Here is a 19,339-nt window from a genome sequence, read left to right on the forward strand (position 1 = left end):
TGGAATATATGAAAATCTATTTACATCCTCACGTTCAATAAGGAAAAAAATGTCTTAAACATGTTGAATATCTTACATAGCTTATACCTATTATGGTAGGAACAAAATAAGAATCTCCAAATAGAAGGACAAAGGATGTAACACAACAGATAGCTCACCAAAAGCTCCAGCCCTTTAATAGTGGTGACACATTTCCGCATATTACACATGACCTTTTTAATCGTAATTTCATTCTTCTCCTACCAAAAAAATAAAAAAATATAAAAAAATAAAATACATGACAGAATAGATTTTAAAAATCAGATACTTGTTCAATCTCTGGAACTAAAACTTTCAGTTATATATATATATATATATTAATTATGATCACATTTTGATTATTTTTTGAACAATCTATATTTATCTAGATTAAGGGAAGGGGGTGAGTTTAGCCTCACAATGGACTAGCAACAATGTGGTTCAAATTCGCCTTTTGCGAGAATCGAACCTAAGATCTCCCACTTACAAGTAAAGAGGAATATTACTATACCGTAATATTAAATAACACATTTTGATCATTGACATAAAATAGAAATCATCGTATATTTGCACAATCAAAGATTTATGGAACTTACAACCGAGAGCCAGAGCTTCAACTTCTGTTGAAACCACCCTTCTCTCGAACCCTTGGCGACTGATTCTTGCATCATCTATACAATAAAACTTGGTCAATCAATCAAAGATTTATAAAAGTTTTGAATTTTTACCTCAATTGCAACATGCAGACCCAAAATTTGATCCAAATGAAAGTTGGAGAATCCTAACAAGAACAAGGGTGCTAAATTACTGAACTTGGATATTTCTTAAAACCCCTAGCCATGATATTTTAAATTCTTAAATTTTCTGAGCAATGAAACACTATCAAAACGAACATGATTAAAGAAACTGCTAACAACAATGTTAGAGGTCATGAACTCTATAATAGGTCACTAACCATTCAAATCGAGATATGATTTCTACAATATGAAATCAAAGAAATTAGTAACTCGTTTACTAATCCATAATTAGAATGAAAAAAATTGAATTAAAACATTTCATGAAAGCCATAGCACATGCTTCAGAACATTCACATAATCATGAGATATTGTTACACAATTTAAATTCTTCAAGAAAATGAGCCCATGTAATCATCAACTCACACTTTTAACAATGAAAGTTTACAAAATTCAAGGCTTGAAATCAAACAACCATGCCACCAAACAAATTATTAGAACAGGATGCTTCTTGTGCCTAAACCCATCAAATAACACCTTATCCTTTATCAGTTATCCGAGGCATCAACATTCTAAGACGATTTGACACCACACCACACAGCACAACAAAATTTATTTGACAAAACCAAAAAATGAATCCAAAACCTCCACCAAAATACATTCACCGTTATTACCTAAAGCTTGACATTGATTGTCATTTGCAAATGTGGTTTAGATAATTAAATTTACAGTTTGTAATTTACATATTTCAATGTAAATATAATCTTTTATATTCACTAAATAAATTCAAAAAAAAAAGATTCAAAAAAAAAAAAAAATGAAAATAGGAAATATCACCTATTTAAGTATGCGGTGGTTCTGGCCCTGCATTCTTAGTTCTGTGAGATGCATGGTGGATATTAACTAAGTATGCAATATGTCATGTTTTATCAATGTCAACATTTCATTTTACTAAAAATAACCACAAAGATTGAATAATAAAACACAACTCACCAAGAATAAGCCTGCACTGCATCAACATGCACCCAAAGGAAAAATAAAATACATGCACCCAAAGGAAAAATAAAATTATAAACAAAAAGCGATTAAAAACAAAATCGCAGAGAGCAAACATGCAGCAAAAACAAAAAAAATGTTAGAAATACCGACCTTTCACTGCGATTCTAGCGGAAACTGTGAGGCTGATTCAACCTACAGATCAGGTGCCACCCTCTCCTAAAACCAAACCCAAACCCAAACGCAAGAAAGCTAAATAACAAATGAATTGATTCAATAAATTCACAAAATTAGCCACTTGAAATCGATCGGAGACTCACCGGGAAACCCAACCTTTTCTACCTGCTATTGTAAAATAAAATTGCAATACTCCAAGCAATCCAATAATCACCAGAACCTAAACCTTCCCAGTCATTCAAATTCACCGTTGCATTCATCAGTTTGCTCATTCATTCACACACAGTTATGAAAATCTTTTCTACGACCGTTGGGAGTAACGTTTAAAAAAAAAAAAAATTAAAGAAAATGAAATCCCTAATCTGGAATTGTGAAGGGCCACAACTTTAAAAACAAATAATAATTCAAACATTTTAATAATTCAACAACCAGAATACTCACATCCTTCGGGTTGATGACTGCCAAATGCAAAGAAGAGTAGTATTATAAATATTACTATTAAGCACTCAAATACGAATCCTAGAGTCCACAAACCCGATTGGATCTATAATTTTCTGCAGTAAACTTATCTTATCTGGTGGTTGCACCATTAAGTGAAAATATATAATGGCACAAAGGTCTTGCCCTTCCACATGAATTCAAAACTCATAATTATAAAACCCCAGAAAATTATAGTAATGTCACAATTTTACAACGTGTCAATCATTTATTGAACAGAATGTGCACTTTTAAATTTATGACAAAGCGTTTATTAGACAATAATGCCACTAAAACTAAAACTTAGTTGCATAAGAGAATCTCTCATTTGAAACCATCTCCAGTCCAATATCATAGGGTCTTAAACATACATTAGATAGTTTGCATAAATAAATAAATAAAAAGTGACAATGCATTTTGTTCAAATTTCATAATTTGACTATCCAATCTAGTGATATTTTATTCATAGATTTTGAAACTCAATCCAATTGGACATATGCTTGAAATTTAGTCCAAGCCAATATCAATTGCATTAATTCCGTCAGGTATTAAGTTTTCAAGTACAACTCTATCCAATTGGATATATGCTTGAAAGCTAATACCTTCGCAGAAATTGGAGCAATCCTATATCTCAAATTTTATTATTCAGTCACATTGTTTCCCAGATTTCTCATACATAAACATACGATTCGAATCCTATCACTCGAATCGCTACTGGACTTCTGACAATATGCTCACCATCTGTCCAAGTTAGGCTCCCAAACTTGTAACCTCCATTCACTCTCTCGGTAGAGAAGAAGGTAACTTTGAAGGAAAGAATTTGGCTGGTTATATTGAAACTTAAACTTTGAGGCTCAACTGTCATTTTTATGCCAGAAGGAGCCTGCACCAATACCGTATACTTCGAGTTAATTTGTCCCACATTTGTCACGGTTCTTGACACAGTTGTCGCCCTTTTGAGGTTTGGGATTGTGATAGATGGGAGGTTGAAGTTCATTCCATGACCTTTCGTTAAGCAATTTATTGTGTTCTTGGTTAATCTAGTAATCGATGCGCTAGTGTAACCAAGGGAGCAGAGGAACTGAATGTAATCCTTTGTACTAGTATCGAAGATGAGCCCTGGATCAATTGCCTTGTTGGGATCAACATGCCCTCCTCCCATGTCGAAAGGGTCAGCTTCCTTGCGCGTCAAGCCTTCAGCTGAAATACTTGTCCCATCTGTTCCAGTTTGGGAAGCTGCAATTTTCATAAAAGTTGAATGGTTAGTGTCGAAATTACATATGGTGTTGATGATTTTGGTTTGATGACTTGCCAGTAGTGACTAGAGCTGATTTTATTGCAGCAGGAGACCAATTTGGGTGTGCAGATTTAATGAGAGCTGCTATTCCTGCGACATGAGGGCACGCCATTGAAGTTCCTGATAGCAGCGCATAACCGCTGCGATGTTCAGTGTCAAGTGGGCGAAATGCAGCTATGATGTCTACTCCCGGTGCAGCTATGTCCGGCTATGTTCATAGATCAAATGACATGATGAAAATATGAATATAAAAAACGTATTAGTACTTTTATTTATGTATTTATTTCGCGAGCCTTGCAGTACCTTAAGCACTTCTGGTGTAATGGAACTAGGTCCTCTAGCGGAGAAAGACGCAACTCGCGGAGAGACCCATTTCCCAACGGTAGTTTTCGGATCACTGAGCTTTGCAATCGAATGCCTTCATAGCGTAGTGGAAAAATTAGTTTGTGTCATATATGTGAACATTTAACTTCTAATGTTGTATCCATCTTCATATGTCTTACCTTGCTCTTCTGATGTAGGAAAGTATTTGTGTCCCTACTTCATAATCTACACTGATGCATGGAATGTCGCATGAACTGAGCCCGTCATCACGAAACTGTGAGAATATAAGTCCAACCCCTCCCACGTCCTTCACGGTGGTTGCAGCAGACTCGATGTCCTGTTGATCTGATTTTGAGAAACAAAGTACTATTTTCCCTGAGGCTAATGTTGCATTGAGACTTCCAGGCTGACAATCCTTGCTTGAAGTAACATGGAAGATTGTGACACAAGGTACATAAACACAAAGATAAACCAAGATAATAATCGAAACAAAAGAATATGTCTCACGCTGAATCATCTGTCGGGTCTATAGCTATGCGTTCAGAGTATGTGATGCTAGCGAATTCAGGGTTGTATTTTCCAACATCAATAGATTGACCCTGCAAAACACAACCATTGCAAGAAATCTTAACCAACTGCTTTATATTCCAGACGTTTAACCCCAAGGATGATCTAGTTTACCCAGAGAGTTTGATTGTTTCCGAGTGTAATGGCTGTCGGAAAGGCCCTGTCGATTGTGGTGGCTGCAACAGTGATGAGCCATGGGGCAGTGTTTACAATGGTTTGAGAGATAGGGCCATCATTTCCTGCTGAGCAAACTACTGTAATTCCCTTCGTCATTGCGTGAAACGAACCAATTGCGATTGAATCACGCTGATCAACGTACGAGAACAAAGGAATCTCATTGCCCACAGAAAGAGAGATGATGTCTACTCCATCATGAATGGCCTTGTCAAATGCCTTCAGAAGATCAGCATCGGTGCATCCTTCGAAGGCCCAGCAGGCCTTGTAAATTGCCAAGTGAGCAAGAGGGGCTCCTCCTCTGGCTAGCCCGGAAGCAAGTCCTCTGTAGTTGGCATTCTTCACAAAATACCCAGCTGCAGTAGAAGCCGTATGAGTGCCATGTCCAATTCCATCCCGCGGTGACAGAAAGTCCACATTGTTGGTTTTATTGAGATTTTGGAACTGATTCTTCGCACCTTTTCTAAACCATCGTGCACCAATAATTTTTTTGTTGCAATTTGTGGAGTTGAAGTATTCCCCCTGCTGGCAAATGCCTTTCCAATGTGATGGGATAGGACCCATGGCATCATCATTAAAGCTTTCGGATTCAGGCCAAACACCTGCACAGATAGTCGCATTGGTATTCGACTACAATTTTAACTGTACTAGTATTTATCTGAAGATATGTTTGTACCTGAATCTATTACACCAATGATAGTTCCTTTGCCCATGCTCTTTGTTAAAAGATTGTCCGATGAATACTTATGAATCCCAATGAAATCCCAACTTCGGGTTGTGTGGAGCTTGTGAACGCGATTCGGGATCACTTGGACAACTTCAGGAAACTCTGCAGCTTACTGTGTTAGCCATGATTGCTGATAAAATAGTATGCTCATAATGTAATCTCTTGCTAAATACAATACCTGCTATTTCTTCTGCCTGAGATTCCGTTAATCTTGCAGCAAAGCCGGAAAATCCATAGTTGTAGCTGTATATAATCGATCTATATGCATCTTCTTTGCTTCAGATAACCCAAAGGAGATTTTTATCTTTATCTTCCATATCACCGAATGCAAATCATATCGACATTAGAACTAAAAGAACGAATAATGTAGGATAAAGCCATACCTCCCAAGCAAGGTGGTTAGCATTTTATGATGGAACTTTTTTGTCAATGCAGGATCATCATATTTCTTCTCTCCCAGATATATAATGTGCACCTGAAAACATTCCTTTGTCAGAAACCCGTGTCCAAGGAGCAAAAAGAAAAAAGGAAATGGAGCTAAAACTTGGAAAATACGCAATACACTCACTTCGCTTGTGGCATTAACAAATGTTACGGAGACATGGAGATAGTGTTGAAGTAAACAAAGAGCAAGAACCACAAGAGAGTAGTTTTTTTGTCCGCACATCCGGTTTCTTCTTGTATCGGAATCCATCAACGTGTGGATCAAAGACATGAAAACTCTTGTGATTTCCTACTGCAGGTATTGCTTCATGGTAAAATCTGCAGACTTTTATAATCCAGCCATTCCCTGCATCTCCAAATTATTTTGCAATAGTCCTAATGGACATGTGAAAAGTGGAAAATCCTTTTTACTGTTCTACTTCTGCCCTTTAATATTTGCTCAATCCATTGAAAAAGATGCAGGGCCAAAGACTTTCCAGTGTAAAGCTCCACATACGAAAATCATGCATTACCATGTGAGGGTATCATTTCGGGTAGGAATTTTTTGCTCAAAACTTTGAATAATTTGCTTTTATCTACTTCCCCAGCCCTTTGTTGTGTCAACTTGAACGGTAGGGCACACACTTTCAGTGATGTATGCCGTCAACCATGACCACCATTGCCAAGCATAATCTTTTCCAGCTCGTACAAAAACACGAATAGATTCTCTAGACAAGACATCTTTTTTTATTAAAGGACGGATATTGGGTTGATAATGCATTGAGAAAATATTGATAAGTTTTGATGTTGACATGCGTCAAAAGAAAAAGTATGAGAATGTGTATCGTATTATATACAAAGAACAAACATTTTGCCTAGAGAAAAAGTATGTCAATGTGGGTTATATTTTTTTTTTTTTTTGAGAACAAAAAAAAAAAATATATACACAAAGAACATACGTCATTTCTAGGAAAAAAAAAAAAAAAAGTATGCCAACGTGTATCATATTGTACACACTGTTGTCTTGGCATTTTTGTTTATGTACAGTGTACTTGAAGGATGTAGAGTTTAGGTGAATCATTGTGGTGCTGCAGTGTATTGCAGGAGGGCCCCTTATACACCTTTATTGGACTGCCTTTTAATTTTGGGGTCGAAATTGGACTGCCATTTTATGAGAGGGCTGACGTGAGATTCCCCAGCACACAAAGTTAAGAGTGCTGCTTTTGCCTTACATTAGTGGGACTCGGTATTCTTTTTCAAGATAAAGAAGGATTGTTTTTGCGACGAAAGGCATTTCTATAGAAGCCCCATAATGTTTGAAAAGGGAAGCATGATGACAACATAAGGTGAGTGTGTCGAGGAAGTCGATCCTATCACTAGTTGTATATAATTATATGTTAGTCTAGTATTATGCAATTAGATTTTCACATCAATTGTATATAAGTATATATCTATCTTTCTCATCACATATTACGTGACGAGAGAGATAAACATTAATAGTACACAACTCTAGTGACATCCAAGAATTTCTCGAGTAGGATGACGTAAGAAAAGTTGCAGTTACAATTGACATTTTTCTGACAAATTGAGCATGTTCATCATTAAAAGTTAATGCTAAGAAAATTTGGTGAGATTCCTAAAGCAGGTTTTAGCCCCTTAATCTCCCCACTGGGGAACCTGGTTCTCTGTTCCCCATTGCACCCACACAAAAAAAGAGAATCAAATTCCTTTGCTCTCCACTTTCATGAGAATTTCAATTCCACTTTGAAAGACAATGGAGTCTATAGTTGTTCATCAAGCATTCATACTCCCCCTCATATTATTTACAACCGTGTATTGTACAATAAACAAACTATGCTCACAAAGGAGAGGGGAAGCAGACCTAATCTTCGGAAATATTCCCGTTATTATACGTACTCACTATTCGATCATGTGTCTGTATTAATACAATTTACTGGATGAGTATATGATCTGCTCAATTGTCATCAGTATAGGATCGTATGATTTGTGTTCTAACAGATGTGGGACTTGTCACAGCATGCACCCCATCAGTCCATGTCAGGCTTCCGAAAAAGTATGCTGTATTCACTCGGTAGGTGGTGGAAACCGCAACTGAAAAGGAAATTGTCTTAACTGTAGAGTTGAAGATCAATGTCTCTGGCCTGACTAGTACATTGGTGCCTGGTGGAGGGTTAATTTAGGCTTTGTACGTTGACTTGCCAGGACCAACGTTCGTTACACTTCGAGTGGGTGTTAAAGGATTTCTTACTTAGATTTGGAATGGTAATTGAAGGCAGGTTCACATCAAGAATTGAAGGCTTTGGAACAGGACATGATGTGGCTTGTTTAACAAGTAGAGAAATAGCTGAGGTATTGTAGCCAAACGCACAAAGGTAGTTTATGTAGTCATTGGTGTCCATAATGTATATGAGGCCAGGGTTTGCTGCCTTGTTCGGGTTCACTAATCCTCCTCCATAATCAAATAGATCCGCAAGCTTCTGCGCTGCCCCTTCAGCAAAGATTGGCGCTCCAAATGGATCAGTCTTCCATGCTGCAAAAGAAAAGAAAAAAGTTTTGCTATTATTAATGTGCCGATCTAATCTCGAAACCATCCAATTTCGTTACATTATCAACACTGACTAGTGGACACTAACTATTATGGTTGTAGATCAACCTGTTGTGACTAGTGCTGATTTCATTGCAGTAGGGGACCAATCAGGCTGCAACGATTTTAGAAGTGCCACATGGCCTGCAATGTGGGGAGTTGCCATTGATGTCCCCGACAGCAAGGCAAATCCTCCATCCATTGCGGGATCATAAGAACTGGCGGCTAATATACCCACACCAGGCGCGGCTATATCTGGCTGCGACCAACAAAAAGCTATATTCAGCTTAATCTAAAGGTGCATTGCTTAACAGGACTAATGTGGTACCAAATTCTACCTTCAAAATTGCAGGAGCGATGGAATTAGGTCCTCTAGCAGAGAAGTGAGCAACTTGACTCGATACAGGCTTTCCTGTCACTGTCTTAGAAGGGCTCAGTTCTACAATAGATCTGTGTACCACAAAGAACAACATTGTCACATTTTTTTTTTTACAAAGAGAATAATGATTCTAAAATGATTAGTTGGAACTTTTGGAAAGATGTTTTGATTTTTAACGTTTTCTATGGCTTATGACTTAAAGGTGAAAATTGTTTCAGTTAATTTTGTTTAAGTTTCTAGTTTGTTAGTTTTTAATTTGTTTTGCTTGAGGACAAACAAAAAGCGAAGTTTGGGGGTATTTGATGAGTCAATATTTCACTATATATTTTACCCTTATCTTAGTATTAATTTATTAGTTATTTTGTGTGAACTTTGATACTTTGATATGTATTTTCAAAGTAGAACATCCGACATCCTCTCGAGCAAAACATGATGAAATGAATGAATTTTGGAGTGATTCAAATTGGAGGACGTTCATGTGTCTCTCAACTTGTTCATGTCAAAGTTTCATAATTTTCTACCAAGTGGTTTATTTATGGCAATGAAATAAAATAGCAGCGTGCACTGCTGTCAAAGTAACGTTTTGGGCTTATTTGGGCATTTTGGCGTCCAAGATGATGCCTTTTGGGTTCGAGGCCTTCTACAATTATGTTCGGGACATCTCAAGTTTTAATTCAAGTTGTTTTGGGTTTGTTTTGAAGCCCTGGAAGTCCAAAAACGTGGCTGATTTGTGGCTGGGCAAATTTCCTAGTTAGAATAGGAATGTAATTCCTAGTTATCCTTTTGTTATTTTATTTCCTAGTTTTTTAGAAAACCTTTTAGGGTTTTATTTTGTGGTAGTATAAATAAAGATATTTAGCCATTAGGGTGAAAAAAAAAAAGGAAGAAGAAGGAGGAGAACGCAAGCACACTTTAGAGAGTTTTTCAAGTTTATTTTCTAGGTGTTTTTCATCCTTATTCTCAATAATATTTTGTTTTATGATTGTTCATAACTAGTTTAGTTTGCTAGGGTGAAGCCTTGAGCCTTAGTAAGAATATGTAGTCTATTTTTAATTTACTTATGATATTATGCATGCATGTTTTGAATTATTGATCATCATTTTAAACTATCTAATTTTCTTAATGCTTGACCACCATTAGGATCTTTAGAAAAGTAATTTGATGCAATTTTGGCTAGAAGGTTCCCTGAAATTGACGTTGGCTTCTTGTGGTTAATAGTAATTTCACTTACGATGAACACCACATCTTAAGGGTTGCATGGTTTTTCAAAGGATTTTTATAAAACTTAATGAGTCATTCATGTTCATATTTGTTCCGAGCGTCCGGACGGGTTACATGTTAGATATACGTTATATGTTAGAGGTTATAAGTATAATATATTAAGAAAACCTAACCTTCAAAATATGCATGGATAATTCATAAGTAATTGGAAGAATTATATAGGATTGTTAAGGTGAACCCTAGGGCTTTTACAAATTGATTTTCTTTAAATTGTTCTCTAGTTTATTTATTTAATTATCTTTATTTTAAATTCATTTTTATTATGTTAAATAATAAAATCAATACTTTCTAAATTTTGTTTTAAATAATTAATTAAGAGTTGGTGTTAAATACAAATTATTCATTAACGACTTTGTTTGAGCTGCAATACTACAACAATCTTGTATTCTTGCAAATATTTTTAAGTGTTTTTATTGTATTTTTGCAAATATTTTTAAGTGTTTTTATTGAATTCTTGCAAGTATTTTTAAGTGTTTTTATCCCTACTTTTACTGATGGTAAAAATCCTATCAGACTAGAGTCCGGATGGCAAATGTGTGCATGTACTTTTGCTGATGGTAAAAATCCTATCAGACAAGAGTTCAGATGACAAATGTGTGCATGTAGACAAGCTTAATTAATCACCAACCGTAGCACTTGTTTTTGTGAATGTTAATTATGGGATCAGATCCTCTCCGGATCCCTTCTCTAGGGATCCCGGGGATCCTTCAATCACCAACGTTCAATAAAAGAGGAATGGTCAAGATTAATTTGATTTTTTTTTCTTTCTTTTTCATCGTCTTCTTCACCTTCTCTCAATCCTCACCTTCTTCTCTTCACCATTACCAGTAAATCGACGTTGCTTGCGTGACATCTTTCTCTCTCCGTCCTATTTTGCTTCTCAGTGTCACCTTCCCCTCGCCTCCTGCACAAGTAGAAAATCAATCAAGCCAACTCATTAAACACCCCAAAACCCGATCTTTACCCCCGTCCTCCATCCCTAATCCCTACTTCTTTTCTTCACCCTTATAACTCATGAATTAAATTTTCCGAACAGCCACATAATTGATTGCAAGAAGAAAAAAATTGTCAAATTTCATGTTTGATGTGAAATCATGAAACCAAGGGAGGGAGGAAGAGGAGAAATATAGTTTGGATCGATCTTCGCTTGAGCCATCTCGCGAAGATCGGAACTCAGAGGCTTGAGGAGCACCCCTAAAAGGGAAGTCGTGGAGACGCCGTGCTCATCACTGCAATGTTGAAAGAGAAGGGCGAGAGGCAGAAGTTTTGATGCGAAATTGGGTTCTAAGCTTTTTGATGGAAAAAATAGAGAGAGGAAAGAGAGAGACTTTTTTATCTTAAAACTATTAAAAGAAATTGATTACTAGCCATAGGATATCATCTAACGGCCATGAAATGATTGGTCCAGAGAGGAATGCATCCTGGTTGGTCATAGGCACATAGGTTCAGGGCCAGACCTACTACTCCAAGGATAGATTTTTCAGTGTGATCGGTACACGGAATGGTATATTACGTGTCATTATACAAATGGTGGGATATGTGTACCAAAATGTTAATAACTTAAAAAATAAAATTTACCACCACTTTTATTAAAACACGTGGTGTAACGTTTGTGTTCACGTTACAACTAAAAATTTCTCTACTCCAAGAACACTCATCCATAAACCGATTACTGGTACAAATAACATTTTAATATACAATATATACAATCCATATTAAATAAATAATACATATTTACATCTATTTATTTTGATTTAATATTTTTCATTTATATATATTTTTACAGTACAAAAACACAAAAGTTTGATCCCCGGGGAATCCTTAGAATTACCACTGCTTAGCTTTCAATTCGTCTCTAACCATCAAATGAAATGTGAATAACCTGACCTCCTTGATGCAGCATGGAGAAACAATCCATCTGGTCTACCGATCTTTGCAGAGGGATCTTCTCAAAAGTGGGCTGATCCGTTTGATTACGGAGGTGGAATTGTGAACTCTAAAGGGGACTACATAAAATACCTTTGTGCTGTTGGCTACAACTCCTCAGGTATCTCTCAACTTGTAGGACAAGTCACAGCATGTTCTAGTACCAGGCCTTCAGTTCTTGATATGAACCTGCTTTCCATCACCATTCGAAATTTGAGAGAGAATATAAACCTCACCAGAAGCGTCACAAAAGTCGGTCCAGTCAACTCAGTGTATAAAGCTCACATAGACCCTCCACTTGGCATTAGTGTAGCTGTAAGACCTGACACTTTGGTCTTCAATTCTGCCATTAAAACAATCACGTTCACAGTTGAAGTTTGCACTACCCATCGAGTGAACACCGGATATTACTTCGGCAGTCTTACTTGGATAGATGGGGAACATGTGGTAACAAGTGCCCTATCAGTTAGAACACGAATTCCGTACTATACAGAGGAATGACGCCGCTGGATTTCTTACTACGTAGAGGTTAGGAAATTTCAATGTATTCTCCTCATCGGATGATAAGTAAAGGTGCTGTGTAGTAGGATGTTTATATGCTAATCCAATTAATCAGAGAATAAAGATGCTTTTAAATTACCTTAGTTGTTTCTTAATATTACACTATCTTCTCAGATTACATTAAATGGAAAGTTCTTAGATCCCGATCCTTTTAATTTGTTTGCAGCATAAACTTATTCATTTCCTAGGTCAATAATCTTCCAAAGTTCCAAACTAATCTTTTTGCTTTATGTTTAGTCTTAGTGTGCGCTAGTAACTGCAGAATGTGACTTCATGTCTTGGAAAGTCTGGGAAACTGGAACCATTCCTCCATTATCACATTAGCACTGTTTTAAACATCGAGAAAGAGAGGATGGAGGTGGATGAGCCTGAAAATTTAAGGATAAACAAGTTCAATTAGTACTGTTTTAAAATATATATAACGATGGGATCAAGCAGATGATTTAGAAACGTTACAAGGTACTTAACGAATTATTTACTCATTTTTAAACCAATAGGTCAAAACCTGCGTGCATAATTGGTTTGATCATTTTGGGCAGAAAACACCCCAAAACACTGAACTCAGCGTTCTTGTTCCTTTACCAGGTACTTTTGAGTCTTCACTCTTCAGTCAATTGATAAAGGAAAGGAAAGGCCATATGTGTACCTTAATTCTTTCTCGTTACAAATCTAATCATTTAGGACAATTAGAGTTTGGTAGTTAATATTTTGCAGATATAAAAATTGGTGAAAAATGTGCTTGACATATTGTTTTGTGAAAATGAACCCAAAAAAAAAAAAAAAAAAAAAAAAAAAAAAAGAAAAACAATGTTTAGCTAAGTTCAAAACATCAAATTGATGTTTCATATGTTAATAAATAATATAATTCAAAATAATAGAAAATACAAGATAAATTATAAAACAAAATTAAGGTTTCAAGGAAACATAAAAGTTATGGCAAAAAATGAAGTCATGTATATGCCCACCACCATCACCCATGTCACTATGACCACCTTCACCTCCAGTCTCGCCATCATCACCACCATGGCCATAATTACCATATTCTTCACCATCATCACAATTATGGCCACCACCACCTGCCATCTCGCCATCACCACCACTGTCATCATCTCACCATCGTCACCAGTAACAACACTGAAGAAGTTCCTAATCATGTCATCATATTTTGAAAACACCAAAACAAACGACACTAAAAATTTGACATTGTTTATAGGAAAATACTTGGCACTATTAGTTTTTTCATGTCTTATTAGCTAGACCAGTGCGCACTTTGGGGGAGAGTAATAGGGGGCATTGCACAGGGTCTCTAAGCTTTTGCACACCAGGTCCCTTCACTTTAAGATTGTATAATTGTGTAAATCATTATAATTGTGGAATATAAAGGCATAAGGTCTTTTCCAGCACATGTATGATTGTGTAAATCATTAATAAATTGTATTTAGATACTAGAAGATCATTTTCTTTTGAAATTGTTTTACTTGTAAGGCAAGAAATCCCCCTTGGTTTACTATAAATAAGGGCATAACGTCTACGGAATAATATACATTAACTCCTCAAACCCTTCTCCATATTGTCCATAACACATCCTCTCTTACTCTTAGATAAAATAGGTCATAACACGTCATCAGCATGCTCATGGCCCTGCGGTAAAGAGAAATTGTTCATTTCAATTAGAAGAGTATTACATTTCAATTATTGTTATTATGATTAAACCTTTTATTTTATTGAATTCATATATTTTATTGATTATTAATTAATTTATTTATTATGTTGAAAGAGATACACGCTTTGAAGATGGAAACCCGGAATCTAGAAAAGGAACTTAAACCATCTCATAGGTCGTCCTCACTCAGTACAAAGGTAATTGTAATGCAGATCCTACAAATCCATTCACAATATTCATTATCGCAATCCAAGTTCTTCTAAAATACGATCTTAATGTCGATATTTTTTTTGTTTTTTAAGCTTGATTGCATGAACCTTCACCATAATGCATGAATCCAACCTTTTGCTTTACAAATTATAGATTTTGCTAAAATTGTAATATGTGTGAAAAAGGAAAGAAAAAGGGTTAACCCTAATTTGTGCTGATGTCATGGTTGGAAGCAGCAATCTTCCTCAACCTGAAGTCGAGCAACCAGAAGGCCATTGCCCATCGTCAGGACGACCTGCAGTCATCCACCAACAAATGGAATTGTCTCCGATGACTGGGTGACACACCCCGACCCGGAATGTCCACTAGGACCCCAAATCGAGTTGTGTTGGCCGACACCTAGAAGGTGACGAAACCATAAAGTGTGATAGTGTAAAAAATGTGAATAAATTTGAACCTAAAAGTTTCTAAAAGCCAGAGTGTGCTACGAGTGGGAGCGAACCCATTTCACACGCGATGCCAGAGCATAAGTAAAGTACAATAGTGTCGGTAAGAATCATACCCTTAAAAGTAGCCACCAATACTAAGATTAGCCATATATCCTCATCGATACAAACTCAGCAGTAAAAACCTGAATGGGGTACAAAACAAAAAGTGTGAGTAAGCAGTAAAACCAAGCTTCCCAAAACTATTACCTTTCTAACAGTAATAACCCCTCACTGTAATTCCCTTATCGTTTTCTACAGGACAGTACTACACACACACACACACACACACACACACACACATATATATATATATATATATATATATATATCTATATATCCACCCATGCTACAAAAAAACAAAGGCCAAAACCACGGGTATGCTGTGTCCATAGACTCTACAATGGATTAACAAGTAGGCCAAATGAACTTAATCAATATAAAATGATACATCAGTCGGAATCACCTAACGTGACCCGTATGACTGTACTCATATCTCATCAATCAATGCAAGTATATAAGTCGGGAGTCATCTCTAGTGACCTGTACGACTTATCCATATCTCATCAAGCATCCCTGCACAAGAGTCGGAACCACCTCTAGTGGTCTGTACGACAGGACTGGGTGTAAATAAGTACGCTCAAGTGCTACGATCACTTGAAGACTGGGCGAATAATCGGGGGTCACCTACGAGTCGGAACCACCTATAGTGGTATGTACGACAGGCATGTGCACCTACCTTGAGTCCAAGGTGAGCGTAAGGTGCGGGAGGTGAACATCACGTGTGTGCCTGGCCACGGGCGGGAGCACTAACACCGGGGTGTAAGTTTATGAGCTCTCAATGCATCTCAATATAACATGTACAACTCATGGCAACCAGTACGACAATATCGGAGTTGCCTAACACATAAATGTAGTCATGCTATAACTCCATCGATTCAACTAATACCATAAACTCACTTGAACTTACCTGGGTGTCTTGCGTTCACCTTTGCACTTGAAAGCATTCCCAATAATTATGTGTAAGTAATATACATATGGATATACCATGATGCAATCTAATACTCAACCATGTCGTAGCATTTTCAATTATATACAATACGGTGTGAAATGTACAACCAATAACGCCCTACTCCCGAACTACTTATTTTCAGGGATAATTATCCATGACAACCCATTTAACACTAATTTAACTAACTAATTCACAAAACTAAAACTTGCCTTTACCAATTTCCTTCGCATTACTCAATTTTCCAAATAAGGCTTTTGTCTCAAATATATTATGGTTGCATCTAACGTCTCGTTAGACTGCCTACGTACCCTAAACAGAGATTAAGCCATTCGTAGTTCATATTAGTACTTCAAGCATTCACAATAATTATATGAAGGTAATATACCTAATCAATTTAAAAGTGTCGATGGAACTATCAATAATATGTACGATAAAAGGAAAAGGTCCACTCACCTGGAGTCCACGCTATGATTCTCTAGCGCACGCATCGAGACGTCCTGAATGATTGGTGCCTGTGACCAATTATCGAATCACATCTCAGAACTCTTGTCAATAGAATACGTAATTCACATAAAACTCAACCTCAAGGGCATTCTAAAGTAGTTTGAGACCCATTGACCACAAGTCAACAGTCGATCAAAGATCGACGGTAAGGTCTACAACCCTGTATAACTCGACCCGGAAGATCTGCATATTAGATTTCCAATCCACAACTCCCTACAATCCACAATATGTTTCTAGAATAACATATTAAAATTTCATTACGATCCAACGGTCGGATCTCCACCAATTGCCCAAAACCAAGTGGTGGTTAACATTTATTTTACTAACTTACAAATCCAATTCGAGAAGATCTGTATGTTAGATTCCCGATCCATAAATTCCTATGATCTTTAAATATTACGTATTATAATGTATCCAAGTTTGGTGACGATCCCACGGTTGGATCGTCGATTCACATTTTTATCAAGTAACGTATCGTAACGAATTTAGGTTCCAATGATCAACCTACGTCATTCAAATAACAAAACTGAATTCAAAACATTCGACATAGCCTAAAAATAGCATTGGGGGCCCACTGGCCACGCGCCGCCGCAGGTGGCGGTCGGTCGCCCCGACTCGCCGAAAAATCCAACTATTTCAAAAAATTCTCAAACTTCACAGAAATGAAGATCTCAGTGAGTGGAGCAACTTTCATACCTTCCACGAAATCCAAAAGTGGACGGAAGATGGTCAATTTTTCCCACAAAGCCGGTGGATGCCTAAAACTTCCCGACATCGATTCGTCGTCTACGGTGGTCCAACAGGGTCAAGGTTGGTTGGTTTTGCTCCTGGGATGATGGGCTACAAAGCCCAAGTGGTGGCATCGGCCATCACTTTGCCGATTTGCAGGAAAATCAAAAAGTGTGCCCGGAGCACCGTGAGAACTGCCAACTTTCGTGGCCTCAAACCGCCACATACCGTGGTTAATCAAGGTGGTTCTTGGGTGGGTTTTGTAGAGGGGAATGAGAGCTTCAAGATGGTGGTGGCTTCGTCGAAAAAATCCATCGGAGTTGGTCGGAATAGGCCTTGGAAAATGGGTGGTCGCGAGGGGAAAATGCACGGGAAAGCTGGGAGTTTTTTTTTTTTTTTTTTCTTCTTTCTTTCTGATTGGCTGAGGGCTTTCCTCCTCTCCTCTAATTGGTTCTTGTCCCTTTAATTTAATTGGTCCACTATTCCCACAAGGTGGGAATTCAAATAATTTATAACTAAACTTTAAATAACCATTTTCAAACGTCTATAACTATACCGTTATAATCTGGACTCGCAAACGGTTTTCGCCTATGCGTTCACACCAACGAGTACTACAAGAATATGTTAAAAGAATAAGTCATACGTCTCTCTAGACAATGGTCAACATAAGTCAAAATCTTTGCCTCTATGGCATTTTTGTAAATTCACGCTTTTAAAATAAAATAAAAACGTAAAATTTGGAACGGGTTGTCACACTGGGTCTCTGAGATTTCAGAAGAATCAACCTAAAGTTTTGTACTAGGAGGAATGCTTTGAGTGTAAACATTTTTGTACTAGGTTAAAGAGTTTTTTTATATAAATCGGGTTTATGAATCATATAGAATAATCGTAAGATGTGGCTTGCTTCTTTAATCAACATTTGGTGTGGCGTGGGAAAAAGAAGAAGACTTGTGGCTGGTTCTTGGTAGAAAATGGGTGGTCCCTATGACCCGTCCCTAACTTTACGATTTTATTAATTTCAAATGAGTGAATTGACTAAAATGCCTTTAGAGGCAAGGATTTTGACTTCCGTTGACCATCGTTTAGAGAGACGCATGACTTATTCTTTTAGTGTATTTGTGGTGTACTCGATGATACGAACGCGTGGGCACAACCGGAATTGAATTTGGAGTTACAACATAGATTTTATGGACTTACGATTCAAGGGTATTTTGGTAAATTCATTATTCGAGATAAACTACCGATTTATTATTTTAATATTTTTAATTGTATGGTATTTCTGCATGGTGGAAACCACCCACGTGGGTTTCCTATCCCATTTCTTCCCATGTTCTCACTCTCCGAATCTCTACTTTGTCGATTGTCTCTCTCATTTCTCATTTCAAACTTTCTCTTTGTAAACACAGAGAATGCCCGCCTTCACCACCACTCCTTCGGCAAGCTCCACCACCACCAACGACCACCACCTCACCGTGCACTTTCCCTTTTCCTCCTTCTCTTAAACTTGGACACATTATCTCTCTCTCTCTCTCTTGGTGCTCACTGCACAAAAAACCCAACGAGGATCCGATGATCCCCTTCACTTCTCGACCTTGGTAAGGACTCGCACTCCTCCATTTTCTCTTAGTTTTCGATTTCTAGCTCGATCTCGAGCTTACTCGTAAGTTTTGGGCAGCTTTTACACAGATATCAACTCGAGGGAAATACTCCCCAGTTTTCGGCAAGGAACTTGAGATTTTGCAGGATTTCTCCGACCAACTCCGACCACGGTTGACTCAGGGAAAGGTATGATCCTAAACTACACTCATTTATCTTCATTTTGGTAGGAAGAGTGTGAAAAATGGTTGAGTTTTGAGCTTGAACGGAGCTCTGGTTTGCTGCCTAGATTCCAACCCAATCTGGCGACCCATAACCAGGTTAACTCGGTCCGATTTAAAAAAAAAAAAAAAAAAAAAGGCTCAAACCCAAACCCGGGGAATAATCTGTTAAAGTTAACTGTTGATAGTCAGTTGACTTTTGTTGACTTTTTCGATATTTTCTTGGAAACCCTCATAGGTTAACTTCGAGGTC

General features: G+C 37.3%; 1 protein-coding gene and 1 pseudogene across 1 annotated transcript; both read right to left on the minus strand.

The window, feature by feature from the left end:
- Positions 1-2,836: 2,836 nt before the first annotated feature.
- On the minus strand, positions 2,837-6,203 carry LOC137712301 (subtilisin-like protease SBT3.10). The gene is made up of 10 exons (XM_068451403.2): positions 6,060-6,203; positions 5,875-5,966; positions 5,670-5,767; positions 5,441-5,593; positions 4,705-5,366; positions 4,531-4,622; positions 4,203-4,442; positions 4,003-4,117; positions 3,715-3,907; positions 2,837-3,638 (listed from the first exon to the last, which is right to left on the minus strand). Exons 1-10 carry the CDS (start codon positions 6,183-6,185, stop codon positions 3,073-3,075), a joined length of 2,337 nt encoding a protein of 778 aa, XP_068307504.2. The 5' UTR covers positions 6,186-6,203; the 3' UTR covers positions 2,837-3,072.
- A 1,618-nt stretch (positions 6,204-7,821) lies between these two features.
- Positions 7,822-19,339, minus strand: part of LOC137712300 (subtilisin-like protease SBT3.6) — a 28,523-nt pseudogene continuing 17,005 nt past the window's right edge.

The sequence above is a fragment of the Pyrus communis genome, chromosome 14, assembly GCF_041283825.1.
Source record: "Pyrus communis isolate YQ-2024b chromosome 14, ASM4128382v1, whole genome shotgun sequence".
NCBI lineage: Eukaryota > Viridiplantae > Streptophyta > Magnoliopsida > Rosales > Rosaceae > Pyrus > Pyrus communis.